This window comes from Megascapheus bottae, unplaced genomic scaffold, assembly GCF_031878675.1.
Source record: "Megascapheus bottae isolate mThoBot1 unplaced genomic scaffold, mThoBot2.hap1 HAP1_SCAFFOLD_40, whole genome shotgun sequence".
NCBI lineage: Eukaryota > Metazoa > Chordata > Mammalia > Rodentia > Geomyidae > Megascapheus > Megascapheus bottae.
In genome coordinates this window covers 2,703,453-2,723,079 of record NW_028327715.1, presented here as the reverse complement: position 1 = coordinate 2,723,079, position 19,627 = coordinate 2,703,453, and the positions used below count along the sequence as shown (strand labels likewise).

Genomic DNA, 19,627 nt, shown 5'->3' with positions numbered 1-19,627 from the left:
TCAGTCCCCAGGCTTCAATCAGAGAGTTCAGCAGCAGTGGCAAGTACCAGGTGGAGACAAGTGAGCAGCTGGGCAGTGGGAATGTCTGCCACCACCTACCGTGCAGTTAGGCTGCTCACCCACACCTTCCTCACACTTTTACCGTTCATATCACTCTGCTCCCAACATCTGTGAGTCCAAATTATGACCAGACACAAGCGAATCTTGTTCTTTCCTCAGCCCATAGCCCTCCAACAGAGCTGAGTGTGAGGCTATATACTAGGCTGCACTTGCTTCCCCACAGATGTCTGGATCCACACAATGAATGCTGTGGACTCAACCCAAGAAAGAACCCCGCACTGAAGGATGCATGCTTGGAAAAACAGGGCACCATGCATGAAGCCTGAAAGGATAAGTTTGACAATTTGGAGAGGGAGGATGCATGGGTTAGTAGGTGATTTACATTAACATGCTAAGTGGATGCACTGGGAGTCCATTAAAACCATTTCTCTAGGACAGCAAGTTGGTTGCGGGAATTTCTCTTTGCCTGAGTTCATGGCAGACACTCCCACATATGCATTTCTAAAGGAAAGCTTTTCAGGCTCTGAGGTGATTCATTGCAGAATGAGGAAGAGGAGGTTGGCACAATCCCATGTGAGAAATCCTGACCTTGCACACAGCCTGATTTGCAGGTGCTGCTCTGATCATTTGCTCACAACACCTGGGGCTAGATGATCAGATGTTACCATGATTCGTTCCACAATCTCTGAAATCTGAGTGCTGTAAATCACCTTTGCTGTGGCCATTGGCTGAGTGGGCAACTCCTGGGTTCCTTCTGTGCAGACAGGGAAGACACTCTCAGGTGTTGGAGGGCTGGATATCACCATGCGCATCTGCAGGAACAGGGAGGCCACACCAGAACCAGCGCAGTGCTGCAGCGAAGGACACACTGCTCAGCTGCAAGAAGAGGTAAACTCACTCAGTCCCAAAGCACACTTCTTCCAACTACGTACATTCCTCTGCCCTGGCACAGCAATGAAGAAATCATGAGGTAATATCAAATGAGGAGACACAGAGCCTCGAAAGAGGATTACTCATTTCCCACATCCATCACAGATTCATAAGATATATAAGTCCTTTTCACCCATAATTTCTTTTTTATTAAAGCATTTATTAACATTGTTTATTACATCATATTTCAAATGTCGTGTTGAACAAACATATATTTGGGAAGGGAATCTCTATATGCAATCACTGGCACATAGATTTTAGAACATAATTAAAATTAAACTGAGCATTTGTATATCATAGATACATATTGATATATGTAGTAAAACATTATGTGTATAGAGTATATAGTCCATCATATATTTTTGTGTCTATGAAGTTATGTTTATTTCTCCAAGATCATGGCCTTAATCACCCCTAATTTCTCTGAGTTCTAATAATACATCAATAGTTCTCCACCTTGGATTTTATGCAACTTACGGGAAGAAGTTTTATTATTGTGCCTCAATTAAGCAGTTTTAAGAAGCAGCCATAAAAGGGCTGTTTCCATTCTTTTTACTTCACAAAGCCAGAGTTCCTGTGGGCAATATGTTCACTGTGGCAGGGACACAAACATGATAAGGAAGGACAGCAGAGCCTCTGCCCCTGGAATCCTCCAAGATAGCCACTGAGGATAATGCACTCTCCTGGAACATCTCATGATCGAACAGGGAATTCTGTTTCAGTATTAAAATGGAAACCTCCTTTTACGTGCCTGTGACTCACTTCAGTAAATTTAGTGACTCAGGGGCCAAAAATTTCATCCTCACATAAATAAGATACAAGCTGTTGTTCCAGATAGTCTTCCAGGCTGTTGGCATGAAAACAAAGTATTTCAGATGGACAAATCTTAAAGCTTTGTATGTGTGACAAAGAGTAACTGCTTAAACAATCACAAATTAGGTGGAGAACAGCTCTTGGAATAAAAGCTGAATTGCTGGAATAGTACAGTATGTGAAATAACAGGACATTTAATCCAACATCTTATGTAATGACTATACAAATGAATTATCTATTTCCATCTGTGCACGATGTGATGAAGATGTGATGAATGAGTAAACAAAGCTGAAGATAAAATGTGATGCTTTCAAGAAAACTTCCCATGCTGTGAGCAGATTGCAGAAAGCTTTTCCTTTCCTGTGAGGTTTGACTTGAAATAAAAGATGGTCAACAAATAACTATATGCTTGGCAAGTGGACATTTGGTTACGTTTTTAGCAATGCATTCCTACTTTTATTGGATTATAAGCACCAAATCTGTATCATAGTTTAAAATATCTTGTTAGTGTTTTCCTTGAAATCAGAGAAATTTTATGTTCAGGGATCTTCCTGTGAATTTTTTTAATCAACCTCTGGGATAAGGAAACAAAAGCCATATAATGAATGATTGTTGTCCTTCCTGTGTATTTTTATTGCATCTACTATGGGTGACCTGATATCCACCATCAATGAAATATAAATTTTTACTTACTTTTGTCTACTAAGAGTTTCCTCAAGTCACTAGAGTATTTTTGCCAGTTTACTTCTCATATACTTAGGTGTGAGATTACTTGAATGTTTCTGTGTGTGTGTGTGTGTGTGTGTGTTTGTGGGGGGGGGTGTTTGTGCTGGTCCAATGGCAGGAACTCAGGGCCTAGGCACTGTCCCTGAACTTTAAGCACAAAGGTACTGCTCTACCACTTCAGGCAAGCACTACTTCAGAGTTTTTTGTTGCTCAGTGGTAGATAAGAGTCTCTTGCAAATTCACAAACTGACTTTGAACAGTGATCCTCTGGTCTCAGCCTTGTGTATAGCTACTGCCCTGTATGATATCAGTTTGTATGATTTCCAGAGATACAACAAACCAGCTAAACTCTAGGTACTTGCACTGCAGCCAGCTTATAATTTTTTCAGGATGGCCCTGAACTGAGATCCTCCAAATTTCTGCCTCTATGGTATCTGGGATTTCAAGAATGAGTCATGTATCCAAGCTCATTTAATGTTTTGAAGACAAAAGGAAGATTGAACCCACACGTGGTGAAGCAGAGATTGGGTTGGGAGGGATAATACCAGGCTCCAATCTAAACCGTAGGACCAAGACCATGAGACTAAATGTCTGTGTCTCATCTTCAGAATGAGATGTGTCCACCCTCCTCTAATGCATTGAAAGCACAAGATGGGTGCAAGGAGAATGTGGTGAGGTGGGCAAGAGTTTGGGTTGGGTGGGATAATGCATGGCTCCACTCTGTGCCTTAGGACAAAGGTCATGAGAAGAAATGGCTGAATATAATGTACACAAGGAGAAACCCAAAACCCTCTATTCTGTCAGATGTCCTTGGGGGCAACACCAGGTTTTCTCAACACACAACTTGAGATGGACTGGATGAAATACACACAAATATAGGTGTTCAAGTTTTGAGACCTGTGTGGGTCTGGCATTTCATTCCCACTTTCCATATAGTGAAGGATACAGGAATTTCTGGGTGCAGCTCCCTATCTCATTTCTCAACTATACTATTGTAGTAAAATTGTTTTGTTTTGATATACAGGAAATTCTCTGGTCTTCACAGCATTACATTTGATCACAGCAGTCTTGTACATTTCTCCCAGAGGACGGGAATTTCACTGTGTTGTCTCACAGTCGTGATCATGGGAGATGTGGTGAGAAAAAATGACCATTTGCTAATGTCTGGTGCATTGTGTCTTCCATGAAATTGCCATCCCAAATGTTTCTCTTTAGAAAAAAAGCAACCTTCTTCTATAACCCACAAGAAGGGCAGTATCCTAGATAGGAAGAAGGAAGCAAAAGTAGCCACAGCTCAGCATGCGTGCTTTTGATCTGATTCACACGGATTGCAAGTGACATTCATGGTCATATACATCAGAATGACAAGGAAGACAAACTTCAACCACACACCGGACAAAATTCAATTGACAAAGGGACCATCGGCGACTTCATCTTTGTCCACAAGATACACTCTATGTCAAAGAGTTGGTGTGTGTGGCAAATTTTTCTCTCTGTTGTCTTTGAGAATGAACACACATGCACAGACACACAAACAGAAAGCTTGATATGACAACAGGCACTGATATCCATTGAGGACACAAAATTTTCCACTGTCATCACAGAAGAATTGATTTTGGTTTTGGAAGTGTATGATGGATGGACTGAAATGTCAATTGCCCACAGTAGTTGGAAGTGTCATTAGTTCAAGGTTTGTGGTGACAGCTGAAATATCTTGAACTAGAGAGGCGAGCTATGAGATGAGGGTAGCAAAGAAAGGTATCTGCTAGAGATGAGACATGGAAAAGGGGAGAAGTTTTGGTTTTCTTTCCTTTTTCTTTTTTGTGGGTCGTGTGGCTACAATTCTGGACCTGGGTGCTGTCCCTGAGCTCTTCAGCTCAAGGTTACCACCCTATCCCTGGGCCTGAGCAATGTCCCTGAGCTCTTCAGCTCAAGACTACTGCCCTATCACTGAGCCACAGGCCCACTGCCCATTGTTTATTCTAATGACTAAGTGGAGACAGAAGTCTGGCGGTCTTTAGTGCCTGTGCTACTTTGATCCACGATTCTCAGATCTCAACCTCCTGACTAGCTGGGATTTCAGTCATGAGCCACTCTGTCCCACTAGTCCAGAAGATGTGAGCAGCTTTGGTTGTAACAAGTCATGCAATAATGAACACTGCAGTTAAGTAATCTCTAGTAGTTGTTGTAGACACTTACCAGTATTTTCTTAATTTCATCCCCCAACATCCTCTCCAAATGTGTACAAGAGTAGAATTTCATTATGCTGTGAAAGAGAAAGGTAAATAAAATAAACACACGTGAAGAAAATGAAACTGTGCTTAGAAATTTTGTTTCAAGGAAGTATTCATCTCTTAAAGAAAAATAAACACACTTGGTAAATGAACACAATGTCTTAGATGTAGGCGGCCAACATGATTCTGAGCATTCATTGCATCCTAGTCAACCATGGCCATAGATATCAAGGGGTCTGGTTTCAGGTCATGTTCCTCACATCCACAGATCAAGTGGAGGTTCGGGGCCCGGGCCTGGTCCACGAAGAGGTCGTGGGACGGTTCAGAGGTGAAACCCCGTTGAGGAAGTTAGGTGACCTGGTCGGCGGAGGAGGATGGAGAGGACAGGCATGAGGGGTGGGGAGGACGGGACAGGGATCACCTCCTCTCCAGTCTATTCCACATCCTAGCACAGGAGGACCGCGTGGACGGCTCCAGAGGGAGGAAGGGGAGTCCAGGGCGGTGGGGACCCCCGCTATCAGCCATGGAGACACTGGGCCTGCTGAGTCCTTATTTCTGGCTCCTCAGCAGAAGGGGCGGGGAGATCCCGGAGGAGCAGAGTGGACTTCCGGGGCAGGTCCTCCAGGGTCCAGGCCCAATCAATTCTCTACCTAAGGACAGGGATTCCCTCCCCCTGCACAACTTTCAGATTCACCAGCCAAAACGACCAAACGTCGGTCATCTACCGGTGTAGAAGGTTTCTGAGCAGTGGAGGAAGAATGAGGCCCCTCTGGGTTCTTATCTGTGTCCATTCAGCCTCAAGTGGATTCAGACTTTTCCATGACAGCTAATCCTGAAAGGACCTTCCAGAGCTGAGGGTGGCTCAGGTAACAAGGACCAACTGACCCTGGGGGAGAAGTCCCACAACAATGAGGCCCTGCAAGCCTTTCTTCCATAGGCCTGGGTTCTCTCAGCTATTTGCTGTAGTGTGGGAATGCTGCCAATGAACTACAATGACCACCTGCTTCTTGTGTGTGCACTGGTGCTCTGTGCATCAGGGCTGGGTCTGTGTCCTGCTCCCTCCTTTAGCGCTCTCCTAGGTTCCTTGTCTCCCTTTACTTAAGTCTCCATTTCCATAAAAACTTCTTGGCCTCCCCACAACCTATGCACTCATCCATTGAACCCTTATCATTCTGGGCTATGTGTTTAAAGAAGACCTGAGTGATGGTGCTGAGCAGGTCTTTCCACCCAGAGCCAGCAGCTGGTTGCCCATCCTCAGCCACTGTTTCCATAGGGTCCCACACCTCATGACAGCACAATCTGGTCTCAGTGTGTCAGCAGTCCCAAGTGGGCTGCTCAGGGACCTCTCCCCAACAGGAACTTACCAGATGCTGACATTCCTACTATCTCCCTGAGTTCACCAGTCGGGAAATTTAAATCACTCTAAGCTCTGTGTTGTTCTAGATTGACTTGGAGGGCTTTCTGGTAAAAAGCATTACAGATATGGCACTTTAGTCCCTGGAACACTGTTGATCATTGCGGTCATAATTCCACCTCAATCTGTTTACTTCTGATGTTTTATTCTGCCTGCTCCTCAGGTTCTCACTTCATCCTTACCTAATCTCCTGGACGATTCTCCCTCCTCTGGCCTCCCCTGACCTCCCAAGCACAGAGGTGCCCTCCTCCTTTCTTATCCATCTTGCGTATGGAGGGCACTCATGAGTTTCTATTGGTGCCCCTCGTTGCCCATCCCACTTCGCCCCTTGACAATCACAGGTGCCTTCAGAAAAAGAAAATTGTACACATAATGAAATTACTCCGTTTTTTCCTGAAATATTCTAATATGGCATAAGATTCTCCCAAGATCTTCTATTGGAACAAGCCATATATGTATTCTCACAACTGCAGAGCATCCACAAATTTACCCACAGTTTCAAGTTCCTCCCAAATGTCAACCATCTTACTATTTGCTTTTAGTTGATAGTGTTTTCTTTTCTTAACATTGCTGTGTCACTTTGAATCACTTTCCCATTCAGGGCTGAATCCCAAGGTAATGGATACAGTGAAACACTATGCAATCCACCAAATTTTGTTTGTATTTGCTACCATCTATAAGGGGTTACCAGGATGCTGTTGTCATCTGTGTTTTGTGGCATATGGAATTGGTTTTTAGATAAATTGCTATAAGGAACAGGAGGAGATGCTAAGGTACAGAGAGGGAGGATGGCATTGCTTTCATTCTACATCCAGCTAATTGTGTCCATCCAGTTGTCTAGCCGTGACTTCTGGGTGAAGGGATTGCCAAGGGGTCACCCTTTGGAGGGAACATTGCCCTCTCATCATTTTCAATATTCTTCTATCCTTACCAAATGTACCACTGAATGGATTCATCTGGGTACCTAATATCTGTCTTAGAGTTCCATTTGTATTTGACACTTCGACCTAGGGTCACCTTCATCTGCCTTATGACAAGAAGTGATGCAGACATCACAGACACATGCCCACGGTAGTAGTTCTTGCTGTGCCGGTTCTGCCACTTGAATAGGAGACTGGGCCTTGAATCTTTATGCTCAAGCCTGTGAATCCAACACATTGGCCATGAACCAAATTTCCTACTTCTTGCTGATTAATTGAAGATGAGACTCTCATAGGCTTTCCTGCCTAGGTTGACTTTGAAACATGTTCTTCAGAGGTCAGCTTCCTGAGCAGTTAGGATTGTGTGAGCCATTGGCATCTGGCAAAGGACAATGTGTGTGATTCCTGTGGCATGTCCTGTCTCAGGACATGGATGTGAGTAGCTTCTCTATCTCCTTTTTGTCACAACATGTACGAACGAAATTTATTCTCTGTCAAGACAGAATGCGCAGGGACCTCATCTCTACATGAGGGCAGTAAAATGGCTGACAGCAGCTGTCAAGGTTCACAGCCTACGATGGACACAGGGAACTACTATTCAGTGGAAGACAGCCTCCCCCTCACAAGCAGACCCTAAGTGGAATCACTGCAACGTGGATTGACTGGGGGACTAAAGCCAACAAGCACTAACACTAGTAGTGTAGAACACATTTGAGATGATTGGCTGTGCCAGGTGTGAAGCCAGTAAGTATGTCCTCAATACCAGGACATTTGCTGGACAGAGGACAGTGGGAAGGTATGTGGAGGGGAATGGGTCTAGTTTTCCTCCTGACCTGCAGGAGGTCCGAGGGAGCAGCCAGTGGACATGTGCAGGGGTCAGGTGTGAGGCTCAGGCTCTGGGGGGCGGGGTGTGATGACATCACCTAAAGAGATGACATGACAGAGGGCTAGGCAACAATGGGGGCACTGCTTAGCAGCTCATACATTGCGCTGCAGCTGAGCCAGCTCATTTGTGTGGAAACTTTGAAGACAGCAGGATGTTTTCCTGCTGCTGTCCTCTATTCCACAGAAAGAATCAAAATGGAGAGTTTGATCTCATTCGCAGACAATGGCTCATCCCTTGGCCTGGTTGCCTGCGCAGAAACCCACGCTACATCCCACAGGTGAATGGAGGAAGCATGGGCCAGGAACGGGGGGAGTCATCACATCTAGTACTGTGTGGCATAGGTGTCTGCATTCTGGGTGGGATGTGGGTACATGAGTGTGTGTGAGGGAGGGAAGGAAGTGGAGCCCCAAGCTGTTGGATGGCCAGGAGCCTTTTCCCATTGCTGCTTCTTCTTCACCCCAGTATGGGGATATTTTAGCTCCAAGCCTTGCTGATCCCTGCAAGGCAGGATACCTGCGGGGAGGCAAAGTAAAGCAGCTGGTAGAGCACCTGGTACCTGCCCTGCTCTTCGGAGATGCCTCCTTCGTCCCAGTCTTCCTGGGAACCTACCGCACCTTCACTACCACACAGCACATACTGACCCTGCTGTTCAGCAGGTAAGCAGCTCCTGGGAACCTAGGCTAGACCAAATGGCTAGACTCTGGCCCAAGTTGGTGCCCCAACATGAATCTGCTTGAAGCCTGGGAAGTAGCATGCTAGGGACAACACCCACACTGCCTGAGGCTGGAGCAGAGGCCTGAGCTGTGAAAATGCCTGTCCTGGCCCATGCCTCCAACAGCTGGGTGGGCAGAATTGTGGGTGGTGCGTGGAGAAGCTCCCCTCTCCTCAACACCCCCTGCTCTCCATGGTGCCCTCACTGAGACCTTAAGCAAAGCCTTTTCCAAATTCTAAAGGTGAGTGACCTTCTCTCTGGGGTCCTGAACTAACTGAACCTCACTAGGAAGCACTAGAAGGACACGGAGAACCCATGCCCACTCAGATATGTAGGAGGCAGGTAGAGGCCTCTTCACCTTATGTCGGGAGGTATGTCAGGCTCCACTCAGTGTAAAGAATGGGGTGATTCTTGTCATCCCAAGCTCCATCCTGTGCTCAGAAGCCACCAAGAACTGCACACGTCACACTCAGGGACAGTGCAGGTGACTTCCTCATGTTATTCCCTAGGTACAGCTCATTCCAACAACTTGAGGGGGAGAAGGCAGGAGCAAAAGGACCACTACAGCAGTGAGTGTGTTGGGGAAGAGATGGGAATCTGTTTTCAGAGTGGGGCATTAGGGAGCTGCTTTGTGGGAGGCCTGGGAAAAGTGAAATGGTACCCACCTGGCTTGAGAGTTCTGAAGGAGAGCTTGAGACCTGCCAGGAGACTGTGTCCACATGGGGAGCTGGGGTGAGTTCCTCTATTCCTGAGGAGGGTGAGAGAAGCTCTGGGACCATGCCAGCCCAGTCACCTTTGCCTACCTTGGGAAAATCAGGACTAGGGAGACTAGGACGGCCACACCTCCCCATCATGGACATTCAGTGGGTTTCCTGAGGACTCCACGAGGGCTCAAGGATCAGGCCTTGCCCTGTGGGTTGAAAGCAGGGAAAGACGCTTCACAAAGGGCTTAAGGACATGGAGGTGAGGACAGGTTACCTCAATGAGCACACGCAGGTCTCGAGAGGGACCAAGGGACAGGATGACCATCCCAGAGGAGATAGAGTGGATAGTCTGGGGAGGCTTCCAGGGCCAAATGAAGGTAGGTGTGGGGCATGTGGAAAGAGGAGGGTGGTGCTCACAATTGTGATCTAAGTCTAATCTCATCCCTCCTGAACATATTGCCTATAGCCCAGCCAGGTGACCTGGCTTGCCAGGGACTTGGACATGAGCAGTCTCATGACCACTCTATACACGAGCTTGAGGGGATCTGAGTGGAGGGGAGGCCCAGCCTATGACTCTGCTGCTTCTCCCTCTGCTCCCAGAGCTTTTGCCTTCATCCTTGGTTCATGGATGAGGGAGTACCCTGAAGATTTCCTAGAAGCGCCGGACTCGTCCTGCCTGCAACAACTTGTGGCATACCTCCACCTGAATATGCCCGGCTCCATTGAGGAGCACCAGGCCTGCCTTCTGCTCACCCATCTGGAACTCAGGAATCCCAAACAGCCAGAGCTTGAAGGTGAGTAGCAGGGGATGGGAAGGAGACAATAGCTGGGAGATTCTGAGCTGTTTCCAATTGAAGGAAGCCAAAGGCAAAGGGAGCCAGAAGTCCAGAGGCCTTGGAGGGCTGTCTGGAACACTTCCTGTGGTGGAGTCAAAGCACTGGGGCTTCTCAGGCAGGCAGGGGTCTCCTGACATTAGGGCAGACTTAGGGGAAGACAGTCCTGTAGGGATCTTGTCCTAAAATGTTCGCTGCAGCTGCAATCCTTGGTGATTCTGCAGTATTGCATGCCACGCATGAAGCCCTGGAGGCAACAACCCCCCAGGAAGGAATCAGAGCATCTTGGGCTGAGTCCCCTTCAGCTCCAAGCTCTGCTGGCAAGCTCCAGAGTGAGACTCTGAGAGATGCCTATTCCTACTTGCCTTTACCAGCTGGCATAGAAGACATAAAGCCTTGTGCAGGTAAGCTCATGACTCCCAGCCTTCCACCTGCCCCAAGTACAAGTGTGGAGGGAGTAGTCCCAGACTGAGCTGCTCCCTCTGATTTAGGAGCACTGGCAGCCATCTCTGAGCCTGGAGGACCTAATCCACTGGAACCAAGTACTCTAGAGCCAGGAAATGATGAGGAAGTTCCAGTGTCCACTCCAGAAAGCCAGCTGCCTCAAGGCAAGGCTGAAGCAAATCCCCCATCAGCCCCAACACCAGCGGCTGGTGCAGATCAAGCAGAGGCTCCCATGAGCACTGTGGCAGAGACCTGTGTGCTAGTTGTAGCGGCTGCAGAAGGACGATTTTTATCAGCTGTGGGTCCTTTGCTGGAGGAACAGGCAGCATGCCTCCTTGCTGGAGAGGTGGCCTGTCTCCCCCCAGCAGTGGAAGAGCCTGAGCCAACTGCACAGGAACCTGTGCCCCCCATTGAGGAGGAAGCCCCCGGGCCATCTGTACCCCAGGCGGCCTGTCTCCCCACAGCCAATGAAGAGCCTGAGCCATCTGCACAGGAACCTGTGCCCCCAATTGAGGAGGAAGCCCCCGGGCCATCTGTACCCCAGGCGGCCTGTCTCCCCACAGCCAATGAAGAGCCTGAGCCATCTGCACAGGAACCTGTGCCACCCATTGAGGAGGAAGCCCCCGGGCCACCTGTACCCCAGGCGGCCTCTCCCCCCACAGCCTATGAAGAGCCTGAGCCATCTGCACAGGAACCTGTGCCACCCATTGAGGAGGAAGCCCCCGGGCCATCTGTACCCCAGGCGGCCTCTCCCCCCACAGCCTATGAAGAGCCTGAGCCATCTGCACAGGAACCTGTGCCCCCCATTGAGGAGGAAGCCCCCGGACCATCTGTACCCCAGGCGGCCTGTCTCCCCACAGCCAATGAAGAGCCTGAGCCATCTGCACAGGAACCTGTGCCCCCCATTGTGGAGGAAGCCCCCGGGCCACCTGTACCCCAGGCGGCCTCTCCCCCCACAGCCTATGAAGAGCCTGAGCCATCTGCACAGGAACCTGTGCCCCTCATTGAGGAGGAAGCACCCGGGCCATGTGTACCCCAGGCGGCCTCTCCCCCCACAGCCTATGAAGAGCCTGAGCCATCTGCACAGGAACCTGTGCCCCTCATTGAGGAGGAAGCACCCGGGCCATCTTCACCTCTGGAAAAGGATGCCGAAGGTTTCAGGGAGGTTGTTTATCCACTACCTGGCAACGATCAAGGCCATGGCCTGTCGATCTCTGAGGATACCAGGGCTACACTGCTCAGTGCTGCAGAGCTAGAGCCAGACTCTGTACCCCTGGCTAGAGAGGCACACATGGGAACTGAGACAGACCCAGCTCCCTGGGAATCCCTCACAGTGGGGGATTTTCAGATTTCCTCCAGGGGGCCATCCAGGATTTCTTTGTTGAAGTTAGAAGAAATGAGTACAGCACACTTGGTAGAGTGGCTGCCTGACCAGAAGGCCGAACAGTTCGCAATCATGGCTGTGGTGAGTAGCTTGGCATGCAGTCTTTCCCTCTCTCCTCTACTGCCCACACCACCATTTCCCTGGGCAGAGGACATTTGTACTGCACATTCCAGCTTGGTGAGTGCAAAACCCAGGACCAGGTCTGGGTTCACCAAGTCAAGCCATCTTGATTTCTTGAGGGACAATTGGAATCACTGAGGGTCCAGGGATCCTGATGGCTCAGTTAGTAACAAGGACAAGCAGACAGAAGCCCAGGTGCCTTGATCTGTCCACTGGCCTTTGCATCCTTAACCCTCAGTGGGGGCCTGGGGACTGTTGAGATCCCATGGCATTCACAGGACATGCCACAGGGTGAAGGCCAATGCCTGTGGACTGCAGACAGAAAGGAAGTGTGGTGGGGAAAGCAAATGTGCCCTGCCTGGGACATGCAGGCTGAGGCACCTCATGGTTGGCAGAATGAAATTGGTCCATCCCTGCCCTCCTCTCTAGGCCCTCATGCTCTTTTTAGGGACACACATATGCCAGGGGCTCTCAGAGGTCCAGGAAGGAGCATGGAGACACACCTAGACATGCACCTCTGCTTCCTGAGACCCAGTGCCTAGACCTGCCTCACATGCCAGGCAGAGGCTCTGGAGGCCTCAGGCAGAGTCCCACTGACCATTTCTTTTCCCTTTCCAGAGGCTCTTCAAAGAGCTCAAACCTTATCATTGTTTGAGCTACGTGTATTCCGACCCGGATAAGAAGTGTCAGGAGCTCCTGGCACCTACAGTGCTCGCAATTTTACAGTTTTGTGAACGAATAAAAACATGTGTAATAACAACATCGGTGTTGGACCACAGCGCCGAGGCAGCAGACAGGGCAGAGGTCTTGGAGCACTGGATTGAGGTGGCATTGGTATGCTGCAGGAGGGGCCTGGGACCCTTCTTCCCTCTCCCATCCCAACCAGCAGGCTGCCTGCTCACTCACAGCTGCTGCCTGAGTCCCCAAACCCCTCCTCAGGCTCTGCCCAGCTTCCTGCCATGTGGCCTCCTGCTCTGCTTCCTCTAGGATGGAGTCATCTCCCCAGGCTCCCTAGCATTCATCCCAGTAACCAAGGTGGAGCCCTAGGGTCAAAGCAGGACCCGGGGGGCTGCTCCAGGGCTCACCTCACACATTCCTCATCTCTAGGAGAGCCACCACCTCAAAAATGCCATCTCCGTGTGTGCCATCTTATCTGCCCTGCAGAGCAGTGCCCTGCAAGGCCTGAAGCAAACATGGAGAGCTGTTTCCAGGTGGGTGTGCCTTGTTCCTGGGTAAGTGAAGTTTGGTCAGCCTAACACCCCTCCTCCAGGAGCCCTGGGACACTGCAGCTGCACAACTCAGATATGAGGGGACTTGATAGGACTTGCCTGCTAGGATCAGCTTCCTCTCCAGGCACACAAGACCCAAGGCCACAGGGGACTCTTGACACATTGAGGCCATCCAGTCTTTAGAAGCTCTTCCAAAGGAAACCACTCTGGTCTTTGGCCCCTAGCCTCACAATGCTCTGCTCAACTCCAGGTGACCTAAGTGTCATGGTGGAGCCACATGCAAAGCTCTTCTCCATTAGGGTGAAATCTGCCTCAACTTGAAAATCCACTGCCTCTCTTCCTCTCCCTCCCTCTACTATCTCTCACCTTGTCTCTGCCCCTCCTCCAGGGGGAGCCTTGAGGTATGGCAGGAGCTGAGGAAGATCTATTCGATGGAGAAACACTACAAGGTGGTATGAGCCCAGGAAGAAGTTTACTCCAGAGGAGGGAGGGCGAGGAAATCCTCCCTGATGGGGTTTCCAAAAGTTCTAGTAGGCATCATGTGGGAATTTAGGATGAGTCATGGGAAGGCTGGAAGCATGGGTTCTGTGCTGGGGTAAAGGGCAGATTATGTGGAGAACCAGTGACTCCCCCTTGCTTGGCAGTCCAGTGGAGTGAGTGCAGGCCAGGAGGCATCCTGGGTGTGTGAGGAGGGGAGGAACTGTCAGGATGGGGAATCTCCAGCTTCCTCCTTGTGGCAGGTCTGTGATGGGGCTGCCTCCTCTCCACCCAGCCAGCCTCACACCCAGAATCTCAGAACCAGACCAAATAGCACCATCCTCTTGGGCTGCTGCAAATGTCCACACTCAACCTTGCAGACAGGCCTTCCCATATGCTCTGATATGCCCAGGAAGAGTGATGATGGTCACTGGGAACCTGACATCCTACGACCCCAGGAAAGCAGGGAAGGTGGAGGGTTGAGTGAGCTGACAGTCTTCTAACTGCATGCTATATCCTACCAGGGCCCACAGTCCACACGGATGGCCTTCTGGAGCAAACTCAAGAGAGGACTGGGAACGCAGAAGGAACTGGTGAGTGTGCATGCCTGAGGCAAGAGACTCCCCAGCAGGAGAGGACAGGGCTCCCACAGCCACACACAGTGATGAACCCCCTTCATTCCTGACCTCTGCCCATTCCTGCAATGGGCTCCCACAGCCACACACAGTGATGAACCCCCTTCATTCCTGACCTCTGCCCATTCCTGCATATTGCAGGAAAGAGCTGCATCCAACAGACTGTCTCGCATGGAGCTGAGAAATTGCCCATCTGTCAAGTGTGCCAGCCTAGGATTGAACCAGACCCAGACTGATCCCCACTTGCAGGGCTGAGGGCTTGGGTAGGAGTGGAGGGTGGATCCTTGGGGAAGGAGCCTGTTATGCCCTAAGAAGTTCTCCTGGCTGGCACCATGGCACTGGGGTAAGTCCGGTGGGACTAAGCAGGAGCCTAAGTGAACTCTTATTTTTCACCACCCAATACCATAGGACTACTCCGAGGGCACAGTCCCTTACCTCGGCACCATCCTCAACCACTTGGCCTCACTACACCACCATAAGGACAAGGACTCCAAGAATGTGAGTGAGCCAGGGGACCAGGCATGGGGAATCAGATAGGAGAAGAAGAGCCTCTGGATGCCCCTGGAGCTCCAGCAAGAGGCCGAGTTCTCCCCAGCTTCAGGCATCCAAGCAGCACAGCAGAGCTATCTTCTGATGCTCCTGGCAAACAGCTAGCCTTCAGTGCTGCTGATGACTTGGGGCCATTTCTCCGTGGGTAGTGGGGCAGGGTGGGAGTGTGACAGCAGGTCCTCAAGGTGACCTAGCATGTGGGAAGAGCCCGTGCTTGTCCCTAGGATCCTCAGTCTCTGCAGGGTGCATTGAGAGTTGAGAAGAACAGTCAGATCCCTGTCCTCAGGCCCCCTGTCCCTGCCCTAGACTGAGAGCAACCCTAGTCCAGGTATGGACCCATGCTGCCCTCTGCTGACCTACCTCGGTAGGTGCAAAGTGGCAAGGCAGCCTTGAGCTGCAAGCACCATTTGCTAAGCACAGTGGCTCTCTGGTTTGCAGGGCAAGTGGATACACATGCAAAGAAGAAGAGAGGTGAGGAGATGAAGCCTCCCAGCACAGGGAGGCCAGCTGTGCAGGGCCCTTGGGTCCTTCTTTTTCTCTGAAGGTGGAGGACCGGAGAAGGGGGCATGTGGGGGGAGCTGTGGGATGGGCCCTGGATCATAGCAGGCAATGAGCAAGAGACAGAGCCAGATTGAAGAGCGACCCAGGTAAGGCCCCACATAGGTAGCCTGGTGCCCCTCCACTGTGCAGGCCAGTGAGCATCCTGTTCTCTTTCCCCCAGGAATATAAAGTCCTGGCCTTGATCAAAGAACTCCAGGGCGCGTGTCAGGAGCTCCACGTAGTTCCTGAGGAGAAGTTTGTGACATGGTTCACAAACCTGAAGCGCCTGAGTCCATCTGAATGGTGAGCTGGGGCACACAGAGGGGGCAGCACACATGGGGCCTATGGAACCCCAAGTTCCCAGGGGACCTGGGATGGAGCCCCAGTGTTGGCCCTGCTGTGCTCACAACTCCTACCTGTCTTAGCGACAAGCTGTGCCAGGAGCTGGAGCCTCCCAGGTGGGCCAGTTTCCTGTGCAGGAAGAGCAGGAAGAGTAAGAAGAGCTTGGTCCAGAGGAAGCCCTCAAAAGAGTAAGCAGAGGGACCCACAGGGCAAGGGACTCCCAGGCTGTGAGTGGTGGGATAGTGAGCCCCAGAAGCTGGGGCTGCATCCCGCCCGCTTCCACACAGCCACCTTGGGACTGAGCTGTGTGGCCTCAGCTCTGCCCACATCCCTTTCTTCCTTGGTTCCCATGGTGGTTCCCATTCCCAGAGCAGAATCATGAAAACTGCCTCAGGCTCAGGGCACACTGTGGTCTGGGGCAAGCATGAGTGCCCAGGGAGGCCCTAGGATTAAGGTAGGCCCTCCATTCAGTCACCAGACTTCAAGCAAGACATTCAGCAGCCATAGCAGCTCCCAATTGAATACCAGCGAAGAAGTTAGCATCAGAAGTATTAGCCACGAAACCTCTGGACATTTGGGCTTCTCAACCAGGCCTTCCATACTTTATCGTCGTGGATACCATTCTACTCCCAACATCAGCAACTCTAAGATTGACTTCCAATATGAGGTGATCTTGGGGTTCTTGAGCCCTCAGCCCTCCAGGAGAACTGGGCACAAAGGAATTTATTAGGTTGTTGCCAGTTCAACCTTTGGAGTGGACTTCAACCAAGCTAGTAGCACTATCTGATGCTTTGGGGAAAATTGCCAACTTTTCTGGGTTATTACAATTAAAACTTTAAGTGGAAACACTGAGTCCATGAATACCATTTCTCTAGGAGAGCAAGTTTGTTGTGGTTATTCGGAAGATGTATTTTATGAGGAAGTCTTTTCTGCTTTTGAGAGGTCATTTATTGTAGAATGGGGAAGATCATTTTTCCCCGGCCCATGTCAGGCATGCTGACCTTGCACAGAGTCTGAATCCAAGGTGATGCCTTGAGCCTGTGTCTCTCACCGCCTTGGGCCAGACTTTCAGGTGTTCTCATGGACCATTCCAGGATCTATGAAATCTGAGTGTTGAAATATCATCTTTGCTGCAGTCACTGGCTGTGTGGGAAGCCCCTGAGTTCCTTCTGTGCAGGCAGGGAGGCCACCCTCCGGTGTTGGGAGAGGCTGGATAGCACCATGCCCCTCTGCAGGAAAAAGGAGTCCACACTAGAACCGGGGCAGTGCTCCAGCCAGGGGCCCACTGCTGAGCTGCAAGAAGTGGTAAACTAAGACAATTCAAAATCACAATTTTTCCAAACCAGGTATATTCCTCAAACACTAAGCACACCGATGTAGGAAAATGAGCCGATAGAGCACAGAGAGAGCATAAAGTCACATGCCCATGCCACTCAAACATTCTCTTTGCAGGGCTGGGAGTTTGGCTTAGTGGTAGGGTGCTTGTCTGGCATGCCATTCTTCAGTACCACATACATTCAAAAAGCCGGAAGTGGTGCTGTGGCTCAGGTGGCCGAGCTCTAGCCTCGAGCCACATCCTGACTGCATAGTGGAAGAAGGGGAAGTCCCACCCCACCCCCCAGGTGATGGGCCTCCCTGATGTCTAAGAGTCAGGGATAGGGACCTGGATGGTAGGTTACTGGACCTGTCAGTCTTGTGTCTTGAACCTGGGACTCTCCAGGGTCCTGTGACCTTGTCCTCTGACCTGAACCTATTTCTTGATCAGACAGCTCAGCAGCCATTAAGCCAGGTCTCATGTACTGTACCCCACCTCCTGGCTCTCCTCAAATCAACAAGGTGTCCCACTTCAACTCTCTACTGGGTTGATGTGCGTGGTTGCTATTGGTTTTCTGCTCTTTCCTCTTTTATGGCACGGTTTTCATACAGTGTTAAGTATACCAGCTGTTAAGTATACCAGCTAGCAAAGCTGCTGTTCATTTTGACAGGAATCTGCCTGCAGATGCCAGCTTTTTCATTAAAGACTCTCAATTTGATCTCTCCAAATGTCGTGTGTAGGGCTGGGGGTTTGGCCTAGTGGTAGAGTGCTTGCAGATCATGCCCGAAGACCGGGTTTAATGCCTTCGTACCACATACATAGAAAAAACCCAGAAGTGGTTCTGTGGCTCAAGTGGGAGAGCTCTAGCCTTAAGAAAGCCCAAGCCAAAAATGTGATTTGTAAGCTGGGAATGTGGCTTAGCATGATAGAGTGCTTACCTAGCATGCATGATGCCCCACATAATGCACCACATTAACAGAAAAGGCTGGAAGTGCTACCCTTGAGCACATGCTGCTCAGGAACAGGGCTTAGGCCCTGAGTTCAAGCCCCAGGACTGACAAAAAATAGGACAAACAGAAAGTGGCTTCTCTGCATCTTGCCTACTGGATGAACCTTACAACATTAGCCCCCCCTACTACCTGGTCACAGAACACATGCAGCCTCTCTCATTCTAGATCCTTTCTAGATCCTCACTGAAGACAATGTATTTTGTCTATGGATGCAAATTTTCCTTGGGAGTTAATATTTAAAGGGAAGAGAAATCAAGACAAAACCTTACCAATCTTTGAATCTGAACATAATTTTCCTTTGTCCTGACAGTACTATACTATATTCACCACTGTAATTATATTTATATTAAAAGAGTGCCATCTGGACCCTTAGCTGCCAATGAACATTCTTAGGTTACCACATTCAGGACAAACTTTATTTCTAATTCAGAGCCCAGGTGTAGAATAAAAGAGTTCCTCAACTCCACATATTCATTTACTCAGGATAGGCACTGATTTGGCTTAAGACTTTTTTTCCTCTTGGAAAATATCCTATCTGAAAATATTCATAGAGGAAAGAAAGCTACTGGTTTTTGTTTTGATTTGTGTGCTGCAGGGGATAAGGAGATGCATTCCCTTAATAGTTCTATCAGTAGAAGCTAAAGATCCTGGAGATACAAATAAAGGGGGAAATGTAGCAGAGCCTTCTGAATAAGGACACGGCAACCAGGCCAGGATGCAAATGCTGCTGTCTTCATCTAGGAGATGCTACTGTGGGCTACAGTCCCTACCAACCTTTCACACCTTTCTTGAGGTCTTCCCTATACTCTGGTGAGGTGGCCATTGGTGTCTTCATCTTGTGTGTCCCTGCCAGCTCACACACCTTTCCAGGAGCTGAAGTGCTTTAGCAGATGACCCATTCATTTGTCAGGCCAAGGAGGGAAGTGTTGCAAAGGCTGAGGGAACTTCCTGCACAGCCCTTCCTTCCCATTCACACTGTGGCTCTGCCGTCCGCACATAGTGTACTAAAGCCCAGACAAGTTGCCTTACCTCCACGTTGTATCCTTGTTCCCCCATTATCAGTATGAGTGAATCATTGTAGAGTCCTGTACAAATTGGAAAAATCAAGGATCTAGTCTTTCTTTGAGGTATGTGTGTGTATGTGTGTGTGTGTTTGTATGTGCTGGTCTTAGCCTTGAACTCAGAGCCTAGGCACTGTTCCTTTTTTTGAAACACTGCTCAAAGTTCCGGGTTTTCTTCGTGGCTAATTGGAAATGTCTCACCTGCCCAGGCTGGCTGGAAACCAAGATCCTCACAACTAAGTCAGCCTCCTGACTTGTTAGAGTGACACATGTGAAAGAGGCACCAGAC

General features: G+C 49.7%; 1 protein-coding gene and 1 long non-coding RNA gene across 8 annotated transcripts; one reads left to right on the top strand and one right to left on the bottom strand.

Annotated features, from left to right (window-relative positions):
* Positions 1–386: 386 nt before the first annotated feature.
* On the bottom strand, positions 387–5,262 carry LOC150039350 (uncharacterized). Its single transcript, XR_016534408.1, has 3 exons — positions 5,185–5,262; positions 4,729–4,795; positions 387–936 (listed from the first exon to the last, which is right to left on the bottom strand). It is a non-coding gene; the product is annotated as an uncharacterized LOC150039350 (long non-coding RNA).
* Positions 5,263–7,377: 2,115 nt separating this feature from the next.
* LOC150039349 (uncharacterized) lies at positions 7,378–16,798 on the top strand. 7 transcript variants are annotated; one of them, XM_090327865.1, is made up of 16 exons: positions 7,378–7,532; positions 8,167–8,260; positions 8,446–8,639; positions 9,205–9,264; positions 10,000–10,193; positions 10,457–10,636; positions 10,724–12,141; positions 12,799–13,014; positions 13,288–13,391; positions 13,798–13,861; positions 14,411–14,479; positions 14,930–15,019; positions 15,509–15,541; positions 15,792–15,913; positions 16,036–16,140; positions 16,424–16,798. In XM_090327865.1, the coding sequence occupies exons 1-16, from the start codon at positions 7,510–7,512 to the stop codon at positions 16,680–16,682; spliced, it is 3,225 nt and encodes a 1,074-aa protein (XP_090183991.1). In that variant the 5' UTR covers positions 7,378–7,509; the 3' UTR covers positions 16,683–16,798. The 7 variants fall into 7 exon arrangements, with proteins under 7 accessions (XP_090183991.1, XP_090183992.1, XP_090183990.1 ...); XM_090327866.1 differs by lacking the exon at positions 7,378–7,532 and having other exon boundaries at positions 8,099–8,260; positions 10,607–10,636; XM_090327864.1 differs by lacking the exon at positions 7,378–7,532 and having other exon boundaries at positions 8,099–8,260; positions 13,798–13,858.
* The last annotated feature ends 2,829 nt before the right edge of the window (positions 16,799–19,627 follow it).

Coding starts and splice junctions, on each gene's coding strand:
- LOC150039349 (XM_090327863.1), top strand. CDS start 8,135: ATGTTTTCCTGCTGCTGTCCTCTATTCCACAGAAAGAATCAAAATGGA. Junction 8,640..9,204: donor CTGACCCTGCTGTTCAGCAG/GTAAGCAGCTCC, acceptor GTTATTCCCTAG/GTACAGCTCATTCCAACAAC. Junction 13,862..14,410: donor TGGAGAAACACTACAAGGTG/GTATGAGCCCAG, acceptor ATATCCTACCAG/GGCCCACAGTCCACACGGAT.